At 38.1% G+C, this 22,874-nt stretch overlaps 1 protein-coding gene across 1 annotated transcript in view; it reads left to right on the top strand.

The window, feature by feature from the left end:
* ltn1 (listerin E3 ubiquitin protein ligase 1) overlaps positions 1-20,593 on the top strand; it is a 223,897-nt gene extending 203,304 nt beyond the window's left edge. The window contains exons 28-30 of the mRNA XM_039744932.1: positions 10,656-10,850; positions 16,875-17,042; positions 20,336-20,593. Of these exons, the coding sequence (XP_039600866.1) occupies positions 10,656-10,850; positions 16,875-17,042; positions 20,336-20,398 (426 nt within the window). The 3' untranslated portion in view covers positions 20,399-20,593. The remainder of the gene's footprint in view (positions 1-10,655; positions 10,851-16,874; positions 17,043-20,335) is intronic.
* The last annotated feature ends 2,281 nt before the right edge of the window (positions 20,594-22,874 follow it).

Below are 22,874 nucleotides of genomic sequence, written 5' to 3'. Positions count from 1 at the left end.
GGGGAATCAAAGCATTATGCCAATCCAAATCTGTTCCTCAGATAGTCACAGTCTGGGCGGGTTATGGAACAGTCCTAATGGATGACACTGCAGTTGTGCCCTGCTGGGATGGCTACTTTGAGCAGCTGTTTAAAGCTGATCCTCTGGCTAGGATGTTGGATATCTGTGGGTCCACTGTAATTAATGGTGATCCTCCAATTAGCTGTGAACCACTCAATCTCGCTGACATTGCTCAGGTGGTGAACCAGCTGAAGATAGGGACGACTACAGGGATTCGTGGTATCTAGGGTGAACTTCTACATGCTGGTGTTAAGACTGTCCTCCTCGCATTACCAACCAATCTTTGCTTCTATCTGGGAGATTGGTGTCATCCCAGCTGAACTGAAAACAGGACTTGTCATTCCAGTCTGGAAAGGGAAGGTTGCCTTGATTGCAGCAATTACAGGGAGATAACACTGAAGGGGATGAATAATTTTGTAAGGCACTGTATGTGCATTATTGCTATTAATGAAGATGTTCTAAACTTGCATTTTCTGAGGTCTTCACTTGTGAGAAAGTGGACAACCTCCCAGTGGTAAAATGGATTACTAAAGAGATACTGAGCTATTTTGAAATTGTAGAGAGAGAAGTACTGCTCAGATTAAATAGGCTGAAATCCAACAAATCACTTGTACTAGATATTTATCTTTGAGTGCTTAAGAAGGTTTGTGAGTACATATGTAAACTCTTGATGCATATTTTTAGCAAGTCACTGCACTAGGGTAAATTCCAGAGGACTGGAAAATAGCAAATATTATCCAATTATATAAAAAGGGTAATCGGGCAAATCCAAGTAACTTTAGGCCAGTAAGCTTTGCATGCATGACAGGTAAAATAATGGAAGGAATTATTAGGTAGATTGAGCAACACATGGGAAAAACAGGAGTTTTACTGAACACACAGCATGGGTTCAGATGAGGGAGGTCATGTTTTACTTGCTGCTGCTTCCATTAGGGTTTGCCACAGCAGATCATCTTGTTCCATATCTTCCTGTCCTCTACATCTTACTCTGTCATACCTATCATCTGCATGTCCTGTCTCACCACATTTATAAACCTTCTCTTAGGCCTTCCTCTTGCCTGGCAACTCTGTCTTTAACGTCCTTTTCCCAATAAACCCCGCATCTCTCCTCTGTACATATTCAAACCAATGCAATCTCACCTCTCTGACTTTGTCTCCTAGCTGTCCAACCTGAGTTTACCGTCTAATATACTCATTTCTAATCCTGTCCATCCTCTTCACACCCAATGCAAATCTTAGCATCTTTAACTGTGCCACCTCCAGCTCTTTCTTGCATTCTGGTTATTGCCACCGTCTCCAACCCATATAACATACCGTCCTGTAGATCTTCCTTTTCACTCTTGCTGATAATTGTCTGTCACAAGTTACTGCTGACACTTCTCCAACCATTCCACCCTGCCTGCACCCTGTTTTTCACCTTTCTTCCACAATCCCTGTTACTATGTACTGTTGATCCCAAGTATTTAAACTCATCCACCTTCACCACCTCAACTCCCCTGCATCCTCACCATTCCACAGATCTTCTTCTCATTCACATGTATTCTGTCTTGTTCCTCCTGACCTTCATTTCTGTCCTCTCTGGAGCATATCTCCATCTCTACAGGGTCTCCTCAACATACTCCCTACTCAAGCTACAGATTACAGTGTCATCAGCAAACATCATAGTCCAAGGCAACTCCTGTCTAATCTCATCTGTCAAGCTGTCCATCACCATTGCAAATAAGAATGGGCTCATAGCCAGTCCCTGATGTAATCCCACTTCCACGTTGAATGCATCCATCATTCCTACTGCTGAGTTGACCACTGTGACAAATTCCTTGTACAAACCGGATTCCAAAAAAGTTGGGACACTAAACAAATTGTAAATAAAAACTGAATGCAATTATATGGAGATGGCAAATGTCAATATTTTATTTGTAATAGAACGTAGATGACAGATCAAACGTTTAATCTGAGTAAATGTATCATTTTAAAGGAAAAATATGTTGATTCAAAATTTCACGGTGTCAACAAATCCCAAAAAAGTTGGGACAAGTAGCAATAAGAGGCTGGAAAAAGTAAATTTGAGCATAACGAAGAGCTGGAAGACCAATTAACACTAATTAGGTCAATTAGCAACATGATTGGGTATAAAAAGAGCTTCTCAGAGTGGCAGTGTCTCTCAGAAGCCAAGATGGGTAGAGGATCACCAATTCCCACAATGTTGCGCAGAAAGATAGTGGAGCAATATCAGAAAGGTGCTACCCAGCGAAAAATTGCAAAGACTTTGCATCTATCATCATCAACTGTGCATAACATCATCTGAAGATTCAGAGAATCTGGAACAATCTCTGTGCGTAAGGGTCAAGGCCGTAAAACCATACTGGATGCCCGTGATCTCCGGGCCCTTAAATGACACTGCACCACAAACAGGAATGCTACTGTAAAGGAAATCACAGAATGGGCTCAGGAATACTTCCAGAAACCATTGTCAGTGAACACAATCCACCGTGCCATCCGCGGTTGCCAGCTGAAACTCTACAGTGCAAAGAAGAAGCCATTTCTAAGCAAGATCCACAAGCTCAGGCGTTTTCACTGGGCCAGTGATCATTTAAAATGGAGTGTGGCAAAATGGAAGACTGTTCTGTGGTCAGATGAGTCATGATTCATAGTTCTTTTTGGAAATCTGGGACGCCATGTCATCCGGACCAAGGAGGACAAGGACAACCCAAGTTGTTATCAATGCTCAGTTCAGAAGCCTGCATCTCTGATGGTATGGGGTTGCATGAGTGCGTGTGGCATGGGCAGCTTGCATGTCTGGAAACACACCATCAATGCAGAAAAATATATTCAGGTTCTAGAACAACATATGCTCCCATCCAGGCGTCATCTCTTTCAGGGAAGACCCTGCATTTTTCAACATAATAATGCCAGACCACATTCTGCATCAATCACAACATCATGGCTGCGTAGGAGAAGGATCCGGGTACTGAAATGGCCAGTCTGCAGTCCAGATCTTTCACCTATAGAGAACATTTGGCGCATCATAAAGAGGAAGGAGCGACAAAGAAGGCCCAAGACGATTGAACAGTTAGAAGCCTGTATTAGACAAGAATGGGAGAGCATTCCTATTTCTAAACTTGAGAAACTGGTCTCCTCGGTCCCCAGACGTCTGTTGAGTGTTGTAAGAAGAAGGGGAGATGCCACACAGTGGTGAAAATGGCCTTGTCCCAACTTTTTTGGGATTTGTTGACACCATGAAATTCTGAATCAACATATTTTTCCCTTAAAATGATACATTTTCTCAGTTTAAACTTTTGTTCCGTGATTTATGTTCTATTCTGAATAAAATGTTAGAAGTTGGCACCTCCACATCATTGCATTCAGTTTTTATTCATGATTTGTATAGTGTCCCAACTTTTTTGGAATCCGGTTTGTACATATCCTGTAAACTCTTACATACTTTTCTGCCACTCCCGACTTCCTCATACAATACTACAACTCCTCTCGAGGCACCCTGTCATATACAATACAATTCATTTTTGTATAGCCCAAAATCACACAAAAAGTGCTGCAATGGGCGGTAAAAGGAAAAACTCCCAAAAAAAACCCTTGTAGGGAAAAATGGAAGAAACCTTGGGAAAGGCAGTTCAAAAAAAGTCCCCTTTCCAGGTAGGTTGGGCGTGTGCAGTGGGTGTCAGAAAGAAGGGGGTCAATACAATACAATACACAGATCAGAACAAATCCTCAATACAGTATAAAAATAAAAAGTTTACATGTACAGACCAGAATTTAACAGTAGATGATATCACATAATGTGATCTGAAAACTAAAGCCATCAAGCTGCCTCCCCCATTTGGCCATTCCACAACTGAAACAGCGCTGGTCCAGCCAATCCAATGAAAGGACCCCTCTACCCCACAATTCCAGCGATCCTCCATCAGGGATGACTTTACCTTAGGTATGCAAAACAACTTGGCAGGTGGGCTGTAGCCCAAAGTGTCACATTTGAGTACAGAGAAGAGAAACAGAATAGGTGAGGGTTAGGAACAAATTATACAGTGCATCCAGAAAGTATTCACAGCGCATCACTTTTTCCACATTTTGTTATGTTACAGCCTTATTCCAAAATGGATTAAATTCATTTTTTTCCTCAGAATTCTACACACAACATCCCATAATGACAACGTGAAAAAAGTTTGCTTGAGGTTTTTGCAAATTTATTAAAAATAAAAAAACTGAGAAATCCCATATACATAAGTATTCAGAGCCTTTGCTCAATACTTTGTCGATGCACCTTTGGCAGCAATTACAGCCTCAAGTATTTTTGAATATGATGCCACAAGCTTGGCACACCTATCCTTGGTCAGTTTCACCCATTCCTCTTTGCAGCACCTCTCAAGCTCCATCAGGTTGGATAGGAAGCGTCAGTTCACAGCCATTTTAAGATCTCTCCAGAGATGTTCAATCGGATTCAAGTCTGGGCTCTGGCTGGGCCACTCAAGAACATTCACAGAGTTGTCCTGAAGCCACTCCTTTGATATCTTGGCTGTGTGCTTAGGGTCGTTGTCCTGCTGAAAGATAAACCGTCACCCCAGTCTGAGGTCAAAAGCACTCCGGAGCAGGTTTTCATCCAGGATGTCTCTGTACATTGCTGCAGTTATCTTTCCCTTTCTGACTAGTCTACCAGTTCCTGCCTCTGAAAAACACATGCGCTGTGAATACTTTCTGGATGCACTGTGTATGTATGTGTGTGTGTGAGTGTGTGTGTGTGTGTATATATATATATATATATATATATATATATATATATATATATATATATATACACACAGTGGTGTGCAAAACTATTTGCCCCCTTCCTGATTTCTTATTCTTTTGCATTTTTGTCACACAATGTTTCTGATCATCAAACACCATTAGTCAAATATAACACAAGTAAACACAAAATGCAGTTTTTAAATGATGGTTTTTATTATTTAGGGAGAAAAAATCCAAACCGACATGGTCCTGTGTGAAAAAGTAATTGCCCCCTTGTTAAAAAATAACCTAACTGTGGTGTATCATACCTGAGTTCAATTTCCGTAGCCACTCCCAGGCCTGATTACTACCACACCTGTTTCAATCAAGAAATCACTTAAATAGGAGCTGCCTGACACAGAGAAGTAGACTAAAAGCACCTCAAAAGCTAGACATCATGCCAAGATCCAAAGAAATTCAGGAACAAATGAGAACAGAAGTAATTGAGATCTATCAGTGTGGTAAAGGTTATAAAGCCATTTCTAAAGCTTTGGGACTCCAGCGAACCACAGTGAGAGCCATTATCCACAAATGGCAAAAACATGGAACAGTGGTGAACCTTCCCAGGAGTGGCCAGCCGACCAAAATTACCCCAAGAGCGCAGAGACGACTCATCCGAGAGGTCACTAAAGACCCCAGGACAACGTCTAAAGAACTGCAGGCCTCACTTGCCTCAATTAAGGTCAGTGTTTACAACTCCACCATAAGAAAGAGACTGGGCAAAAACGGCCTGCATGGCAGATTTCCAAGACGCAAACCACTGTTAAGCAAAATGAACATTAGGGCCCGTCTCAATTTTGCTAAGAAACATCTCAATGATTGCCAAGACTTTTGGGAAAATACCTTGTGGACTGATGAGACAAAAGTTGAACTTTTGGAAGGCAAATGTCCCGTTACATCTGGCGTAAAAGGAACACAGCATTTCAGAAAAAGAACATCATACCAACAGTAAAATATGGTGGTGGTAGTGTGATGGTCTGGGGTTGTTTTGCTGCTTCAGGACCTGGAAGGCTTGCTGTGATAGATGGAACCATGAATTCTACGGTCTACCAAAAAATCCTGAAGGAGAATGTCCGGCCATCTGTTTGTCAACTTAAGCTGAAGCGATCTTGGGTGCTGCAACAGGACAATGACCCAAAACATACCAGCAAATCCACCTCTTAATGGCTGAAGAAAAACAAAATGAAGACTTTGGAGTGGCCTAGTCAAAGTCCTGACCTGAATCCAATTGAGATGCTATGGCATGACCTTAAAAAGGCGGTTCATGCTAGAAAACCCTCAAATATAGCTGAATTACAACACTTCTGCAAAGATGAGTGGGCCAAAATTCCTCCAGAGCTGTAAAGACTCATTGCAAGTTATCGCAAACGCTTGATTGCAGTTATTGCTGCTAAGGGTGGCCCAACCAGTTATTAGGTTCAGGGGCAATTACTTTTTCACACAGGGCCATGTAGGTTTGGATTTTTTCTCCCTAAATAATAAAACCATCATTTAAAAACTGCATTTTGTGTTTACTTGTGTTATATTTGACTAATGGTTAAATGTGTTTGATGATCAGAAACATTTTGTGTGACAAACATGCAAAAGAACAAAAGAATAAGAAATCAGGGAGGGGGCAAATAGTTTTTAACACTACTATATATATATATATATATATATATATATATATATGTACATACAGTACAGGCCAAAAGTTTGGACACACCTCCTCATTCAATGTGTTTTCTTTATTTTCATGACCATTTACATTGGTAGATTCTCACTGAAGGCATCAAAACTATGAATTAACACATGTGGAGTTATGAAATCATGTTTTATATTCTAGTTTCTTCAAAATAGCCACCCTTTGCTCTGATTACTGCTTTGCACACTCTTGGCATTCTCTCGATGAGCTTCAACAGATAATCACCTGAAATGGTTTTCACTTCACAGGTGTGCCTTATCAGGGTTATTCAGTGGAATTTCTTGCTTTATCAATGGGGTTGGGACCAGCAGTTGTGTTGTGCAGAAGTCAGGTTAGTTGGACGATCATTTATTTTTCAACAGGACATTGACCCCAAACACACCTCCACGCTGTGTAAGGGCTATTTGACCAAGAAGGAGAGTGATGGAGTGCTGTAAATGGTCATGAAAATAAAGAAAACACATTGAATGAGGAGGCGTGTACAAACTTTTGCCCTGTACTGTATGTATGTGTGTGTGTGTGTGTGTGTGTGTATATATATATATATATATATATATATATATATATATATATATATATATATATACACGCACACACACACACACATTATATCTATATCTATATATATATTTATATAGCAAAATAGCCGCGCTTCACATCGGGGAAGTACTGCCTTAAAAGTTTTATTAAGAAGAAAATTAAACCTTTTTAAACTGAGGGAAAATATACCAATAATTATTTGTTAAGGATCTCTTTGTATACCACATTGTGAGTTCGGCCCTCCGGTTATAATATGACCAAGCTGTGCGCTGAGCTTACTCTTAAGCATGCAAGTACAGTTGGCCATGTGAACAGTAATCTTGTTTCAAATCTAACAGCTTGGATTGCTGCTGTCATAATCGGTTTTCCACTACTGAAATCGTCACCTGTCAATCTAAGATGTTTAAGAGGCGTTGGCGGTTGTCCAAAGGTGTAAAATATTTGGCCATTTCGGTACACTTGAAAGTGACAACCGAACAATTCAGCGGCAGCCTTCAACTCACATGCAGATGCATAGGTGAAGGGCTTAAGCATTTCACTCTTATAGTGCTCCTGTGCAGTATAATTATCTCCTGTACCGTCATCAGTCCATACTTTGAACCTGTCCCAGTCATTCAATACATAAGACACAATGTTTCTCCAGATATCAAGAGTGAGTCTGATATGGCCGTGCAATATGTAACAAAGAAAATGGAAAAGATAGGCGCCATCTCCAGGCATGGAAACCACTCGGTAAGTGACAGTTCTTTGATCGATGGTGATCATCTCGATAGACATGTTAATGCGGTACGGTTGGAATGATAAAGGAAATGGTTACCTGAACAATGTAAAGTAAGTCTAAAATACCTACACAATAACTATAATCGTAATAAATGAACAATAAAACAGCGGAGAAGCCGTGGATTAAATAAAAAGGCTGTAGTTATCAGCAGGGAGATGTGAATCCCGTGGCGAAGCAAGGAAGGGAATGTAGAGACTGGAGCGACGGACGGCCTTATATAGGCAGGCAGCCAACGGCGGGGGGCGTTGGGATGGGGACCCAGTGCCGCCTCACGGTGACTGAGCTGCAGGCTATGGACGTATATATGTACCTAAGTAGGATTCAGTTAGCGTTGGGAACCCGCGTACCAAATTTCTTGAAGATGGGCCCATAAGTAACAAAGACTATTGAAAAGTTCAATATGGCAGCCGACAGTGGCATCATACCACCGAAATAAGTACCAAATTTCAGCCTTCTACCTACACAGGAATTTGGAGAATTAGTGTCGTTGGAAAGTTCAATATGGCGGGCGACAGTGGCGTCATAACATCAAAATAATTACGTACATCGGTTTCGGTTAGCGCAAGGAAGCCGCCTACCAAATTTCGTGAAGATGGGGCCATAAATAGGAAAGTTCAACATGGCGGACGTTGTCGACGTTATGTGTAGAATTTCAAATGAAACCTGCTTAACTTTTGTAAGTAAGCTGTAAGGAATAAGCCTGCCAAATTTCAGCCTTCTACCTACACGGGAAGTTGGAGAATTAGTGAGTGAGTGAGTGAGTGAGTGAGGGCTTTGCCTTTTATTAGTATAGATATATACATATATATATATATATATATATATATATATATATATATATATATATATATATATATATATATATATATATATATATATATATATAATACACACACACACACACACACACAAAGAAATACATATAATATATATGTAATACAATTGCATATTTGTAACTGGAAATCCACAAAGGGAGAAAATGAATCACATATCTTAACACTAGAATTACCAGAGCCTACAAATAACTTGTAAACCTGACTCACCTTAAATCCCTTCGCACCTCTCCATCAGCATCTTTTGTCTTATCAATGTGTCGATAAATGCAAGCAGCCTGCTTTACCACCCCCACCGCAGAACGAGCAAGAAATTTTACTAGTTCAATCCTTGATTATCTGGGAGTGAGCTACCTAGAATTGTATAGAGTAAATAATTTCATGTGTGTTCCATGTCTACAACAATTTATGTAAACACATCGTAAAACAAACTTTTTCATGTTTTAGTAATAAATGACAAAATGTAGACATGAACTGTATAATGTGTCAAGGCTGATGGCCAAATATATAAACACTTTCACAAAAGGTACAAATGCAATACAATACGTTTCCTTGGTGCAGCAGTAAGTACTGCTGAGTTATATTCCAGAGATTGTGAGTTCAAATGCAGCTGTCCCCCAAATTTACCGTTTTGAGTAGTGAGCTGCTCTTATTGTTATTATTATACAATAAAAATTGATTTGTGTCTGTAACAGCCGGTGTAAATTTGTAGTATTTGTAAATGTTAGCATTTTTTTTTGTTTGTTTGTTTGTTTTTTTTCCACTTTTATTCTCTCACTCACAATCACAATACAACACCTGCCCCAGATCTGATGCTGTTACTTTTTCTCTGAAACTGGGAATAACTGTAGATGTGAGTGGTGTTTTGAGACATTGGCTCTGGAAATTCTCTGATATGGAGGGATAAAAGCTGACACACAAACACTGGTGAATCTGCCGCCTTCGTATCTCACCATCACTTGAGTGTTCCTGCTCACGCTGAATTAGTATGCACCTTATGGTCCATGATGTCAAAGCTGCAGTGACAAAAAACAGAGACATAGGTATATATGATATTTGGAATAGCTCATTTTATGACCTGTATAGTAGTATTTCGGAAAACATTGTGGCACTGATGCAACGTTATTCATATTCATTGGCATGCCTTCTTGCGGTTGTAATCAGTGACCACTTTTTTTTTTTTTCTTCTTCTGATCTTTGCCAGTCTCCACATTTTGGTGCATGCTGATGTTTCTTTTGTACTCCATGACATGCAGAGGAAAGAATAGTACAGAGAGGTCAGTTCCACGGTATATGCAATCATGAAATTCAAATGTTAACAGTTCCCACACTCCCAAGGACCGTACTTTCTACATTTACCACAATTGTACCTTTTGCAATGTATACACTTCTCTCTGCCTGACACTGACCTGATAAATTTCACACAAACATTAGGTAGTCTTTCTTTACACAAAGAATCATAGACACATGGAATAAGTTACCAAGTGGTGTTGTAGACAGTTGGACTTTAGGAACCTTCAACACTTGACTTTGATTGTATTTTGAAGGAATTGGGTGAATGGGACTGGCGAGCTAGGTTAGGCTGAGTGGTATGTGCTTGTCTAAATCTTTATAATGTTTACACTGGCCTTGCAAAGCATAATAGGTCACTAGGAAGAAAATGTTTGTCTAAGCCAGCCGTATGGTAAATTTCAAGGAAAATATTTGATGTAGCAAAATAGATGTAGATGTAAAAGATGTACGTCACCTGCAAATACAGCATTGTGAAACATGCATTGGCAAATTTTGCTGATCAACACTGTTTTTAACAATTGCAAATTAGTTTTAAATACTGATGGGCTAAATTACAATTCCCATGCCCCTTGGCAGTATGGTTGCACAGTGGCTAATACTGCGGCTTTACAGCTCAAGAGTTCTGTTTTGAATCCTTGTAGAATTTAATCCCTGATGGGAACTAAAATGTTCTTGTTTTCTTCAGGTTAAAGCTCGACCTACTACTAGAGAAGTGATTGCTACATATTCTGTTGATGATATATTTATTGAGTTAGTTATTAAGCTGCCAATAAATTACCCTCTTGGGGTAATTTCTGTTGAAAGTGGAAAACGTGTAGGTGTTGCAGTTCAGCAATGGCGTAACTGGATGCTTCAACTTACCACCTTCCTCACACATCAGGTAAGAAATATTTAAGTGGCAAAATTCAAGTGAGCCTTGGCTTTTTTGTTCAGACATTTATTGGCATACAAAGTTATCTCTGCTTAAATGTTTTAAATTGTATGAATTTCTGAGCTGAATTAAGGTTCTTCTCTAGCCTTTACCATCATACAACATGTGCAAATGTGTGTGCTGTGTTACTTATGTAATTAGCATAAATGAAGAAGATGACAGGAGTAAAAAATGTCAGACAAGATATTAATGATTTTATACTTTAGGTACTATTCCCTGTTGAAGAGAAATGCTGTTAGCTATACCATGACATAGGGGTTTAACTGTAACTCATTCAGTTTCATGCATATGATGTGGTGCTTTATGCTATTAACACTAGAATTCTGAAGACTTGGGCGCAGCCACAGTGCTGCTCTTGTGAAAAGAATGGAGATAAATGCCATCAGCTCAGAGAGGGAGAGGCAAGTTCGTTGTACCACGTCACTGAGAGAGTAAAACTGAATAATAAAAACACAAGCGCTAACTTTTACAAGTAGCCAAAATTTACACCAGGTGTTACAGACTCAAATCAAATGTATGTTTATATTGTATTGCAGAAATAATAATAGCTCACTAATCAAAACACAGAATGCCCGGTCTCAAATACGCGACTTTCAGGTTATTAGGCAGCGTTTCCTACCTCTAAATCATTCAAGAATACGTGTAAACTCCCTGTCGATTGATATTTGAGCTTGAGTTTTTAACTCATTGATAGCCATATGTAAATTGAATGATTTTTTTTCTTTGGTTATATTCTTGAATAAAAATGCATGTGTTTATTTGATATTCGGACTAAAGTCTTCACACATTATACACTCCAGCCATTATTAGTATAACATAGAAAAAGTTTTTGCTTTAGTTATGTGTTCAGTATTTCTTGCATTTCTCACATTTCCTTTCATCCTTCACTTACCCAGATCTTTGTAGACACGGAACACACGTGAAATGCATGTATTCCAAATAACAATATACTGTAACATTTACCCTGTACAACTCCAGATCTCGCATGCAGATAAGGAGCCTTGGCTTGAGCTGGGCTGACATTTTTCCCGTCAGCTGAGCTTCATCAAGGCGGGAGATGGGACAGCAGGCTTCTTGCTGCTTGTGCTTATTGACACATTTACAAAACAAAAGACACTGATGGAGAGGTGTGAAGGGATTTAAGGTAAACCAGGAGTACAAGTTTTTTCATAGGCTTCAGGAATTCTAGTGTTTAAGATGAACAAGTCAATATAAAGTTTTAAGTTCAATTCATAATTAAATGTATATTTTCATCACATACATCACTGAGCACTGCACACATTTCTGACTATAATGTAGTAACAGAAAAGTACTAAACTTTACAATATCCGTACCTAAATGGACATATCAGTGCCTAAACTCAACATTGCCAGTCATGCCATACTGCATTGTATGAAGTGTGTATTGAATTTAAAGTTTCCTCCATTGACCTTCTTTAGGAGTAGGCAGAATTCCACTTTGATATTTAAAAGTTACAGTTTTTTAGAATCACTCTACCCAAATGCTTTGAAACTATGTTCAATAGATTTGAACAATTCAGTAATGTTTTTGTCTCTTGAAGTCTGTTTGATTATTAGTGAATTTTTATTCAATATAGAATTCCCCTCTTGTTATTTTGTCATTTTTACTCCCAACATTTTTGCTTTTGGGTTCCACTGTTTGTTGGATTTTCTTTATAATTTCATGATTTCTAATATTTCCCTCTAAACTTTCTTTTTTAAATATTTTTGTTCATGTTTAAAGCACATTGCTATCTATGTAGGGATACATCTATGTAATATACTCCCAAAGTCTTTAATGAATCTTGCAGCTAACTTTCTACCAAAATATACAGTGTAAGGGACACTGCCTCACCCAAGACACTAGATGTCGGCTTCCCTGGAGTATAGTGTTGCCCCAGGTTCCCTCAGAGCATCCTGAGGCTTGGAGTTTGCTATCTCAACCCTGTTGGGTGCCGGGGGTGCTGAGGAAGGATTGGGGGAGTCATGCTTTTCTTATAGCTAGGAAGTCACGAGGACGGAAGCTCCAAAGTACTTCTGGGCTGAAGAAAATTCAAGTCCTCCATCAGATCCAAGGGCTGGCAAGTCACATGGAAGGAAGAACAGAAGCACTTCCGGGTCAAGGATTATTTAAAGGACTGTTGTGAACCCAGCAAGTGAAGAGGTGGACAGCACTTGCTGGGAGGTGTGGAGGAGAAGAGAATAGTAATTATTGTGTTTATTTGCCTATTTATTGGTGGTTGTGGTGCTTAGGGCACTGTTTAGAGAGGAAAAGAATTAAAATACTTCTGTGCTTTTTTACCCTGTGTCCTTAGTGTGTGTCTGTTGGGTTGAAAGATGCAACAGTGCCACCTAGCGTCTACAACAATATTCAAGAGTGTTGTTTTTTTCAGTTGTACCAGCAAATGACAAAATCCCCTTTTTCCCCACTGACATTTTTTTCCTTATGGTTAGTGGAACTACCCAAGATAATTTATGGCTTGCTTTGTTCTTGATAAATTGTGGAACCCCTTGCTGGTGGTGATAATGTTGAAAAGGAAGTGGTAATCCTATGATTACTTAGGTGATAGTATACCTTCTCATATAGATGACATAGCTGTTGCCTAAGCTATTTGGTGTAAGTGCAGTTTTTTAAACCCTCACTCAGTTTTCTTATTTCTAATTTGACTCAGCCATGCTTTTAATTCTCTCTTACATGATACTCAGAAAATAAGATATTTACATAATATATATTTTTCTTCACTAAAGTTTCAGCTAACTAATTAACTTACTAATCCTTTGATGTGCCACTAGGTACCCATTTTTAACACTAGAATTACCAGAGCCTACGAAACAACTCGTAAATCCGTCCCACCTTAAATCGCTTCTTCAAACCATTCTCACCTCTCCACCAGCGTCTTTTGTTAATCTAAATGTGCTGATAATAGAAAAGCTGCAAGTAGCCGGCTATTCCATCCCCCACTGACTTAGAATGTGCACAAACTTCTCCCAGATCATGCCTTGATTGATTTTCTGGGAGTGAAGTGGAGTTTTAGAGTGGAAATAATAGATCGTTGTTTGGAACACACGCATTTCATGTCTGTTCCGTTTCTACAGTAATCTGTGTAAACACATTGTTAAAACAGAAATGTTTTTTATATTCTAGTAGTAGATGACAAAATGTAGGCATAAACTATATAATGTATGAAGCCTGAAGTCCAAATATCAAAAGAAGTATTTTCACAGAAGCTACAAATCTAACACAACAATTGCGCTTTTATTCAAAAATATAACTGCAGAAACAAAAAGCCGCCTTAACATGCAACATTGACACTTGTTTATTATGATTGCCTCCATGGTGCAATAGACTCAGCTGCCAACTGGGAATCAAAAGGTCGCAAGTTCGATCCTGCACCTCTCCGTTTTGAGAAGTAAACTGCTCTTAGTCTTACTATTTTAGAATAAAAACATACATTTGATTTCAGTCTGTAACAGCCAGTGTAATTTATGATACTTGTAAAGGTTAGCTTTGTTTTTTTTTAGTCAGTTTTATTATCTCAGCCGCGTTCACGAGCCCAAACACACCCCACCCCCGCATCTGATACTGCTGTTTTCACATAGACGCGCTGTAACAGTGGTAAGCACAGCTCCCTTCTACATCGGAGCAAGAATGCACATACCATTGCTTGCATACTAAAGTGTCAGCAGGCACTTTTCGTGGCATTACACACAGTTTTGAGCATGCCCTCTGCACACTACTTGTGACACTAGGCTTTAGGAAGTAAGTAAATAAATAAAGATAAATCTTGTCATAAAATGATTTCTTCAAAACGTCACATATATTTGTCTCTTTCTTTTTTTAAAATGTGCGTTGATCACCGCAACATGTTGTAGCATACAGCATCTGGCTACCTGCATGTTCTTGCGTGCACTGAATAAGAGACAAATATACAGTTTGACTGAGAGAATCAGACTGAAAAAAAGCAAACATTTGGAAATGCCATACTTTTACAGCTGATCGGACACTGTTTGTTTTCAAATAATATTGCATTTGTGCGATGATGTTTTCACATATATTGTCTCTTTCTTTCAGGTGTGTAATAGAAACCACAGCATAGAGAGAAATGCAATATTATTTGAAAACGAACAGCGTTATTTATTTGGCACGGACATGCTCAAAAAATACATGTGTAATGCCACAAAAAGTGCATGCAGACACATGTGTAATGCCACAAAAAGTGCATGCTGACATGTCCGTGCCAAATAAATAACATTCAACGTTTTGAAGAAATCATTTTATGACACGATTTACCTTTATTTACTTACTTCCTAAAGCCGAAAGTCACAAGGCTCAAAACTGTGTGTAATGCCACGAAAAGTGCCTGCTGACACTTTAGTATGCAAGCAATGGTATGTGCATTCTTGCTCCGATGTAGAAGGGAACTGAGTTTACCTGTGTTACAGCGCGTCTATGTGAAAAAGGCAGTATCAGATGCGGGGGTGGGGTGTGTTTGGGCTCATGAACACGGCTGAGATAAACAAACAAAGCTAATCTTTACAAGTATCATAAATTACACCGGCTGTTACAGACTGAAATGAAATGTATGTTTTTATTCTAACAATGTGTTGACACAGATTACTGTAGAAACGGAACAGACATGAAATGCGTGTGTTCCAAACAACGATCTATTATTTCAACTCTAAAACTCCACTTCACTCCCAGAAAATCAATCAAGGCATGATCTGGGAGAAGTTTGTGCACATTCTAAATCGGTGGGGGATGGATTTTTTTCTTTGCAGCCTGATTTTTTTTCAGCACATTTACATGACAAAAGACGCTGGTGGAGAGCTGTGAACGATTTTAAGAAGCGATTTAAGGTGGGACGGATTTACAAGTTTTTTCGTAGGCTCTGGTAATTCTAGTGTTAAATACATATTTTATAGTAAAGCCAGCTTCCAGAAGCTGCCTGGGTAACCAAAAATTACCTTACCTTACCTTACTTGTGCAATACTTATAACTGTTTGCCAGGTTTATTCACCTTTGATTTCTCTTAGGAGTATGAATTTAAACAAAGATACAATTATTAATTCATAACTGATGCCTGTTTTGTCTCTGGCTCTTGTAACTCAGTTTGTGCTTTTGCATTTTATATTGCTTGGTTTGCTCCCAATCCCTCATTTAAGGTTTGCTCTTATGAAAGAAAAAAGAATCAATAACATATTTAAAGGGGCAACAAAAGTTGTACATTTTGCTGTATAAATATACCCAAGAACCACATATCACAAGGAAACACAATAGATATTATAAAAGACATACTAAGAGGGATCCAAACACACTACAGCACACACACATCAACAATTACAGTGATACCAGTCTATAGCTCACACAACAGAACCCTTCATCTTTCTCAGTTGATCACTGGCAATTGGCCACAGAGGAATGAATGAGCTTCTCTGATTTAGCTGACACAGCATTTCTTTCTAAAACACCAATAATATAAACTGTAGTATTATGTAAGTATGACATTTATAGTTAAAAGAACAAAGAAAACTGAATTGTTTTAAATATCAAGCACAACATGTTTTTGAGAAAGATTTAACTTTTATAAAGTTGTTTATTAGTAGATCAAACCATATGATGGCATAGTTTTCATGTAAGTCATATAATGCTTGTTCTTGTAAGAATAATGATAGAATTGGTTTTGCAATTAAACAGAAAGTTTTAGCTTACTACTACTCCTATAAATATTTATTATTTTTTTTTGAGTGATAAGCACTTATTACATATCATGTGTTGGGAAAACTCTTGGGAAGTGAGCATAACATATCTGTCCTATGTCTCATAATGGTAAAGTATGGCTCAGATATCTTTTACCAAGTGCTTTCGTACAATAGCTTGATTTATTTACAGTTTTTTAACTGTAAAATAACTATACAGTTGCTCCAGATATAAGACATTTTACAAATCCATAAAATGGTTTTGTCTTATTTTCAGAATGGAAGTATCATGGAAGGCCTGACTTTGTGGAAAAACAATGTAGACAAGAGATTTGAGGGAGTTGAAGACTGTATGATATGTTACTCTGTTATTCATGGATCAAACTATTCTCTTCCAAAAAAATCTTGCAGGACATGCAGAAAAAAGTTCCACTCAGCATGTTTGGTAAGAAGATGGTGTGCAAACACAATCTTTTTTTTTTTGGTGTGACATTGACTTGTTACTAATTTTTTACAGTTTGACCTACACTGCATTTTATTTCAACTATATGTCTTATAAATACTTAACATTTACATGTCAGCAGTCAGCATCCCAGAGTTGTCTTTTCTCAATTGCAGCTGACACTGGTATTTAGTGTGTATTTAAGGAAGAAGCCAACTGAGGACCTGTATGGTATTTGTTTTTCAAACTACATACTCTGATGTACTTCTCTTACAGAGTTGTGCTCCTGGGCCGCTGCCTTCTCTTTCTATCTTGGTTTGCCTCTTGCTCTTAGGATAGTATTAGACACCTTTGTATAAAATCTTAGGTTTCTTGGCCATCCATCAAATGGAATAACCTTCATTCTGCAAATAAACATAAGCTATTAAATTCAACAGAATTAAAACTGTTTTGCTCCTGATTTTCTTTTGTATGCAATGTCTGGTTCATCACGTTGCAGTGTCCAACAGTAGTCAGCAAGCATTGAAGGACTCCAGTTGCCCTGGTATCATTTCTACATCGTAACAATGTCCTGGTGAAACTTTTCACCGTGTTCGTCACTAACAACACTGAGATTTGCGGGGAAGAAGTCCAAGTATGAGTGGAGGAGAATCTTGAGTGACATGTTGCACTTCATTGTCTTGCATGCTTTGAGAAGTTTGTCTACCAGCTAAATGTAATTTGGGGCTCTGTAATTGCCCAGAAAATTGTCAACAAAGTCTTTGAAGGCTTTCCAGGAAATTTTTTCCGGCCCAGCTAACAGATCTTCAAACCACTTGTCACTCATAAAAATGTCTAATCTGGGGGCCAACAAAAATGACCTCTTCGATCTTGGCGTTAGTTATTCTTGGGAACATCTGTCTTAAATTACGAAAACCTTCACCTTCCTTGTTCAGTGCTTTCATGAAATTCTTCATGAGTCCCAGTTTTATGTGAAGAGTTGGTAAAAATATCTTTGCCGGGTCGACGAGCAATTCATGTGCCACATTTTTCTGTTCTGGAACTAACTTTTTATGGAGTAGCCAGTTCTGTCGTGAATAGTGCGACTCTTTGGCACAGCTGGCCCATTCACAGATGAAACAACAGTACTTTGTATAGCCAAGCTGCAGTCCTAGTAACAGAGCAATGACTTTAAGATCTCCACAGATATTGCAGTTGTACCTGCTATATTGGACGTGCTTCAGCAACAGTTCCATATTCTCATATGTTTCTTTCATGTGTGCTGCATAGCCAACAGGTACTGTAGGATAGCGTTGACATTGTGAGAACAATCCTTCAATGTCATAACAGAAACAGACTGTTGACTTGTGCAAAAACTTTGGTTACATTATGATGTCGGCCTCAAAACACAGAAATTTTTGTACCTGGTGACCGCAAACACCATTCCTGCAGTCTCAAACCCAGCAGCTTGGTTTTTGCTTTTGACAGACCCAAATCGTTCAATTCGGACTGTGTTAGCAGATGTGGATCCCTTGATGTGCACGGTTCAAAATCCGGGTCAATGGTTTCGGAATTGGAAGACTGTTGTCATGTGGCATGGGTTTCATTGCTGAAGGCAAATTACGATATTCAATTGAGTTCTTGTTTTTGGCAGAGAAACCAGACACATCAGTCAAACAGAAGTAACAGTCTGTCACATGGTCTTTCTGTTCTCATCATATCATTGGAATAGCAAACAGTATCATCTTTTCAGTGCCTCTGAACCAGGCTCTCGGACTTGGCAGCACATGTCGCACAGCAAATGTGAGGTGTCCATTCCTTGTCTTGATCACCAATTTTGCAGCAGAAATGCAGATGATAAGCTTTCTTCACAAGAACAGTCATCCAATGTCTCAGGCACAAGTGTATATTCGCCACAGATATAGCAGAATGTATCTCGGCTGTTACGACATTGATGAGACATATCGCCCAACACCAAAAACGTCTATAGCATCAAGCTTACTTACTGTTATATTACTACAGATACTGTAATTTACTATACTGATACTATATATACACAGTGATTATCTATATTAACCAAATGAGCAGGATCGGTGTATGCAAGCCACCTTTATAGCATGCTGAGACAGCGTCAAGCTCATTCAGACCTGCCCAGGCATGCCCAGGATGTCAACTTCGACAGAACAGCTTCCAAACTGGCCTGATTCAATGCCTGGACATGCCCAGGCTGCACAAAACGTTGTGCTTAAGTCACTTACAGGAGCGAAAATGTTTGGATACAAATATAAGAAAAAATCATGATAAAACTGAAGATTTCTTTGAAAGATATGTGATGGGTAAATTTAGATGTGATATTCGTGATCAGCATCCAAAAATCTATAAGAAACACCCAACAGTGTTCAAGAAACAAAAACTTTGTTGTGCAGTGTAATAGTATCAATGAGAGCAGCTCACTATTCAAAACTGTAAATGCAGGAATGACTCAGAATCGAACCTGCAACCTCTTGATTATGAAACGGCAGTTCTTACCTCTGCGCCAGCCAAGCAGATCTGTCAGTATCATCCTCTAACCCAATTTTATTTTCTTTGGTTAGATATAAAAGTGCACTTGCTTTGATATACTATGTTATACCTTTTGTGAAAGTGTTTATTTAATATTTGGACTTCAGTCTTCACACATTATACACTTCACACGTCAGCATTTTGTCATTAGCACTATAACGTGAAAAAAGTTTCTGTTTTAGTTATGTGTTCAACATTTCTAGCCTCGCATTTCCTGCCATCCTACATTTACCCAGATTGTTGTACACACGGAACACACACTAAATGTACGTGTTCCAAATGACAATATATTATTTACCCTATACAATTCCAGATCTCCCTCACACCCAGATAAACAGACTTGAGCTGGGTGAACTTTTTCTCTAACTGGAGCTGCATCAGTGGGGGATGGGATAGCAGGCTGCTTGCTGCTTGTGCTTATAGACACATTTGCAAAACAAAGACGCTGATGAGGACATGCGAGGGAATTTAAGGTGCCCCAGGATTGTGACTTTTTTATAGGCTTCAAGGATTCTAGTGTTAAGTATTCTTAGGACAAGGGAATTATACAATCTGCATCACATTCTTAACTCATACCGTGCATCTGCTTCATCTTGCTGAGAAAATTACAGTGATGACTTACATTAATATTAAGGCTGTGTATGGTTCTCTGAAATATTTATTTTTCAAATTGCATTAAATTAAGCTTCCTATTTTTATCAAAAATTACCCTTTTATTACTCATTTAAATCTGTTTTTTTTTTCCTTTTTTGTAGTACAAGTGGTTTACTTCCAGCAACAAGTCTGCTTGCCCTTTGTGCCGTGAAAACTTCTTCTGATGCTATTTCTTTCTTTGTGAGAGAAAAAGAATTCATACTCTGTATTTGGATTGGAAAGTTAATTGTTCAAAGATATTTTAAGATATAATATGCAACGTAAAAGAATGGAAATCAGTACAATATTTTACTGATAAATACACATACCCTGTATTTTGCCTTTCGATCAACAGTTGTGAATAAAAATAATCATTCTGTGTTTGTTTTATTTTTTTATTTTGTAAAAAAAAAACTAACCTACTGACAACAAGGAGACAAAGAGGTATTAATTATAGTTGAAAACAAACTAGTCAAACAAATTTGATGGACTAAATGGTCTCATTTTTTGTCCATTTTTTATGTTCTTGTATTCTTCAATGTGAATATTCTGTTCATCTGTAATTGATAGTTTATAAGAAAGCATTTTCTTCCAGATAACATGGTTTTTATCCAACATTCCAGGAGATGAAGGTTATGGGTATCTGGTAATTCTGAATGGGTCCAGTGTGAATATATGAATAAGTGGGCCCAATGATGGAATGTTGAAGGCTGGTTCTCGCTCACTCCCTTTTGTGAAAGTGTTTGATTTTTGGACTTCAGTCTTCACACATTTTACACTTCATGTCAAAATTTTGTTGTTAGTGAAAAAAGTTTGTTTTAGGTATGTGTTCAACATTTCTTGCATTTCTCACATTTCCTGTCATCCTACATTTTCGTAGATCGTTGTAGATACAAAACACACATGAAATGAATGTGTTCCAAATAACGATATATTATTTACCCTATATACGTCCAGGCGCCTCACACCCAGATAAACAAGACTTGAGCTGGGTGAACTTTTTGCCCGAGTTGAGCTGCAGCAGTGCAGGTATGGGATAGCAGGCTGCTTGTGCTGATCAACACATTTAAAAAACAAAAGATGCTAATGGAGACGTGCAAAGGAATTTAAGATGGCCCAGTTTTTCATTTGAGTTTTTCATATATATTACGAGTTTACATGTATATACATATACTAGCAGAATACCCGCGCTTCGCAGCGGAGAAGTAGTGTGTTAAAGAAGGTATGAAAAAGAAAAGGAAAATTTTTAAAAATAACGTAACATGATTGTTAATGTAATTGTTTTGTCATTGATATGAGTGTTGTTCTCATATTTATCTATCTATCTATCTATATATATATATATATATATATATATATATATATATATATATCCGCTTGGCAGCGGAGAAGTAGTGTGTTAAAGAAGGAAAGAGAAAGAAAAGGAAACATTTTGAAAATAACGTAACATGATTGTCAATGTAATTGTTTTGTCACTGTTATGAGTGTCGCTGAAATATATATATATAGTAAAATACCCAAGGCTTCGCAGCTATGTCATGTGTTAAAGAAGTTATGAAAAGAAAAGGAAACATTTTAAAAATAATGTAACATGATTGTCAAAGTAATTGTTTTGTGTATTTGGCGGCAGCGTCACAAAGTTGTTTTCGTGGCTGCATCAGAAAATGTACCACGACGCCTGACATGCCTCCTTTTACTGTTTTCTCACAGCTTGGATTGCTGCTGTCATATATATATATATATATATATATATATATATATATATATATATATATACACACACACACATACATATATATATATACATATATATACACATACATATCTTCATATCTACATATTTACATATACACATATATATATATATAATACCTATCTACATCATATATACACACACATACATACATACACACACACACAAATTATATATATGTGTGTATGTATGTCTGTGTGTGTGTGTGTATATATATATATATATATATATATATATATATACACACATACATATACTTGTGTGTATGTTTGTATGTGTCTATATGTGTGTGTATAGCTTTGGTCACTGAGTGCAAGGGAAAAATAATAAAATATAGTCTATAAGTTATTAAACAGTAAAACATTAACGCTTTTAAGAAGTACAGGTACATTGAGCACTACTGGAGTGGTTGCGGGTAAACTACATTTTAAAGACTGTGTAACACAACAGGTAAGTAGAACTAACAGCAGCTAAAATGTATATGGATCATCTCTCGGTAGTAGATCCCTTTTGAAAGGTGCTACACGACGGCTGTTGTATAGAAATTACATTTTCTATGTGAACGTTCAAATTTGTGCCTCTGGTAACGCGGCCTTACCGCATTTAAAGAAAATTGGTTTTGTGTCCTCTGCAGTGTTAAGAGAGAAAGGCTTTGGTTTGGGATAAAAGGAAAAAAGGTGTAAAGAAAGGAAAGTTGCCTTTTTCTTTTATATAGTATAGAGAGATGTGTTCGCTGACGCTATGATCGCTTTTGGGGACAGTCGCGGTGGGTCTTGTGTAGACTGGTGAGACGCCCCGCCATTAATCGGCTGTGATGGCACTGTCAGTCCTCCACTGTGCGTGTCTTCATAATTCGAGGTGAGGACCTGATAATCGTATACGTGCAAAAGAAAGTGTGAATCGCCTTA

Source organism: Polypterus senegalus, chromosome 2, assembly GCF_016835505.1.
Source record: "Polypterus senegalus isolate Bchr_013 chromosome 2, ASM1683550v1, whole genome shotgun sequence".
NCBI classification, from domain to species: Eukaryota; Metazoa; Chordata; class Cladistia; order Polypteriformes; family Polypteridae; genus Polypterus; species Polypterus senegalus.
The sequence above is the reverse complement of the archived record's forward strand: the minus strand, read 5'-3'. Positions and strand labels throughout refer to the sequence as shown.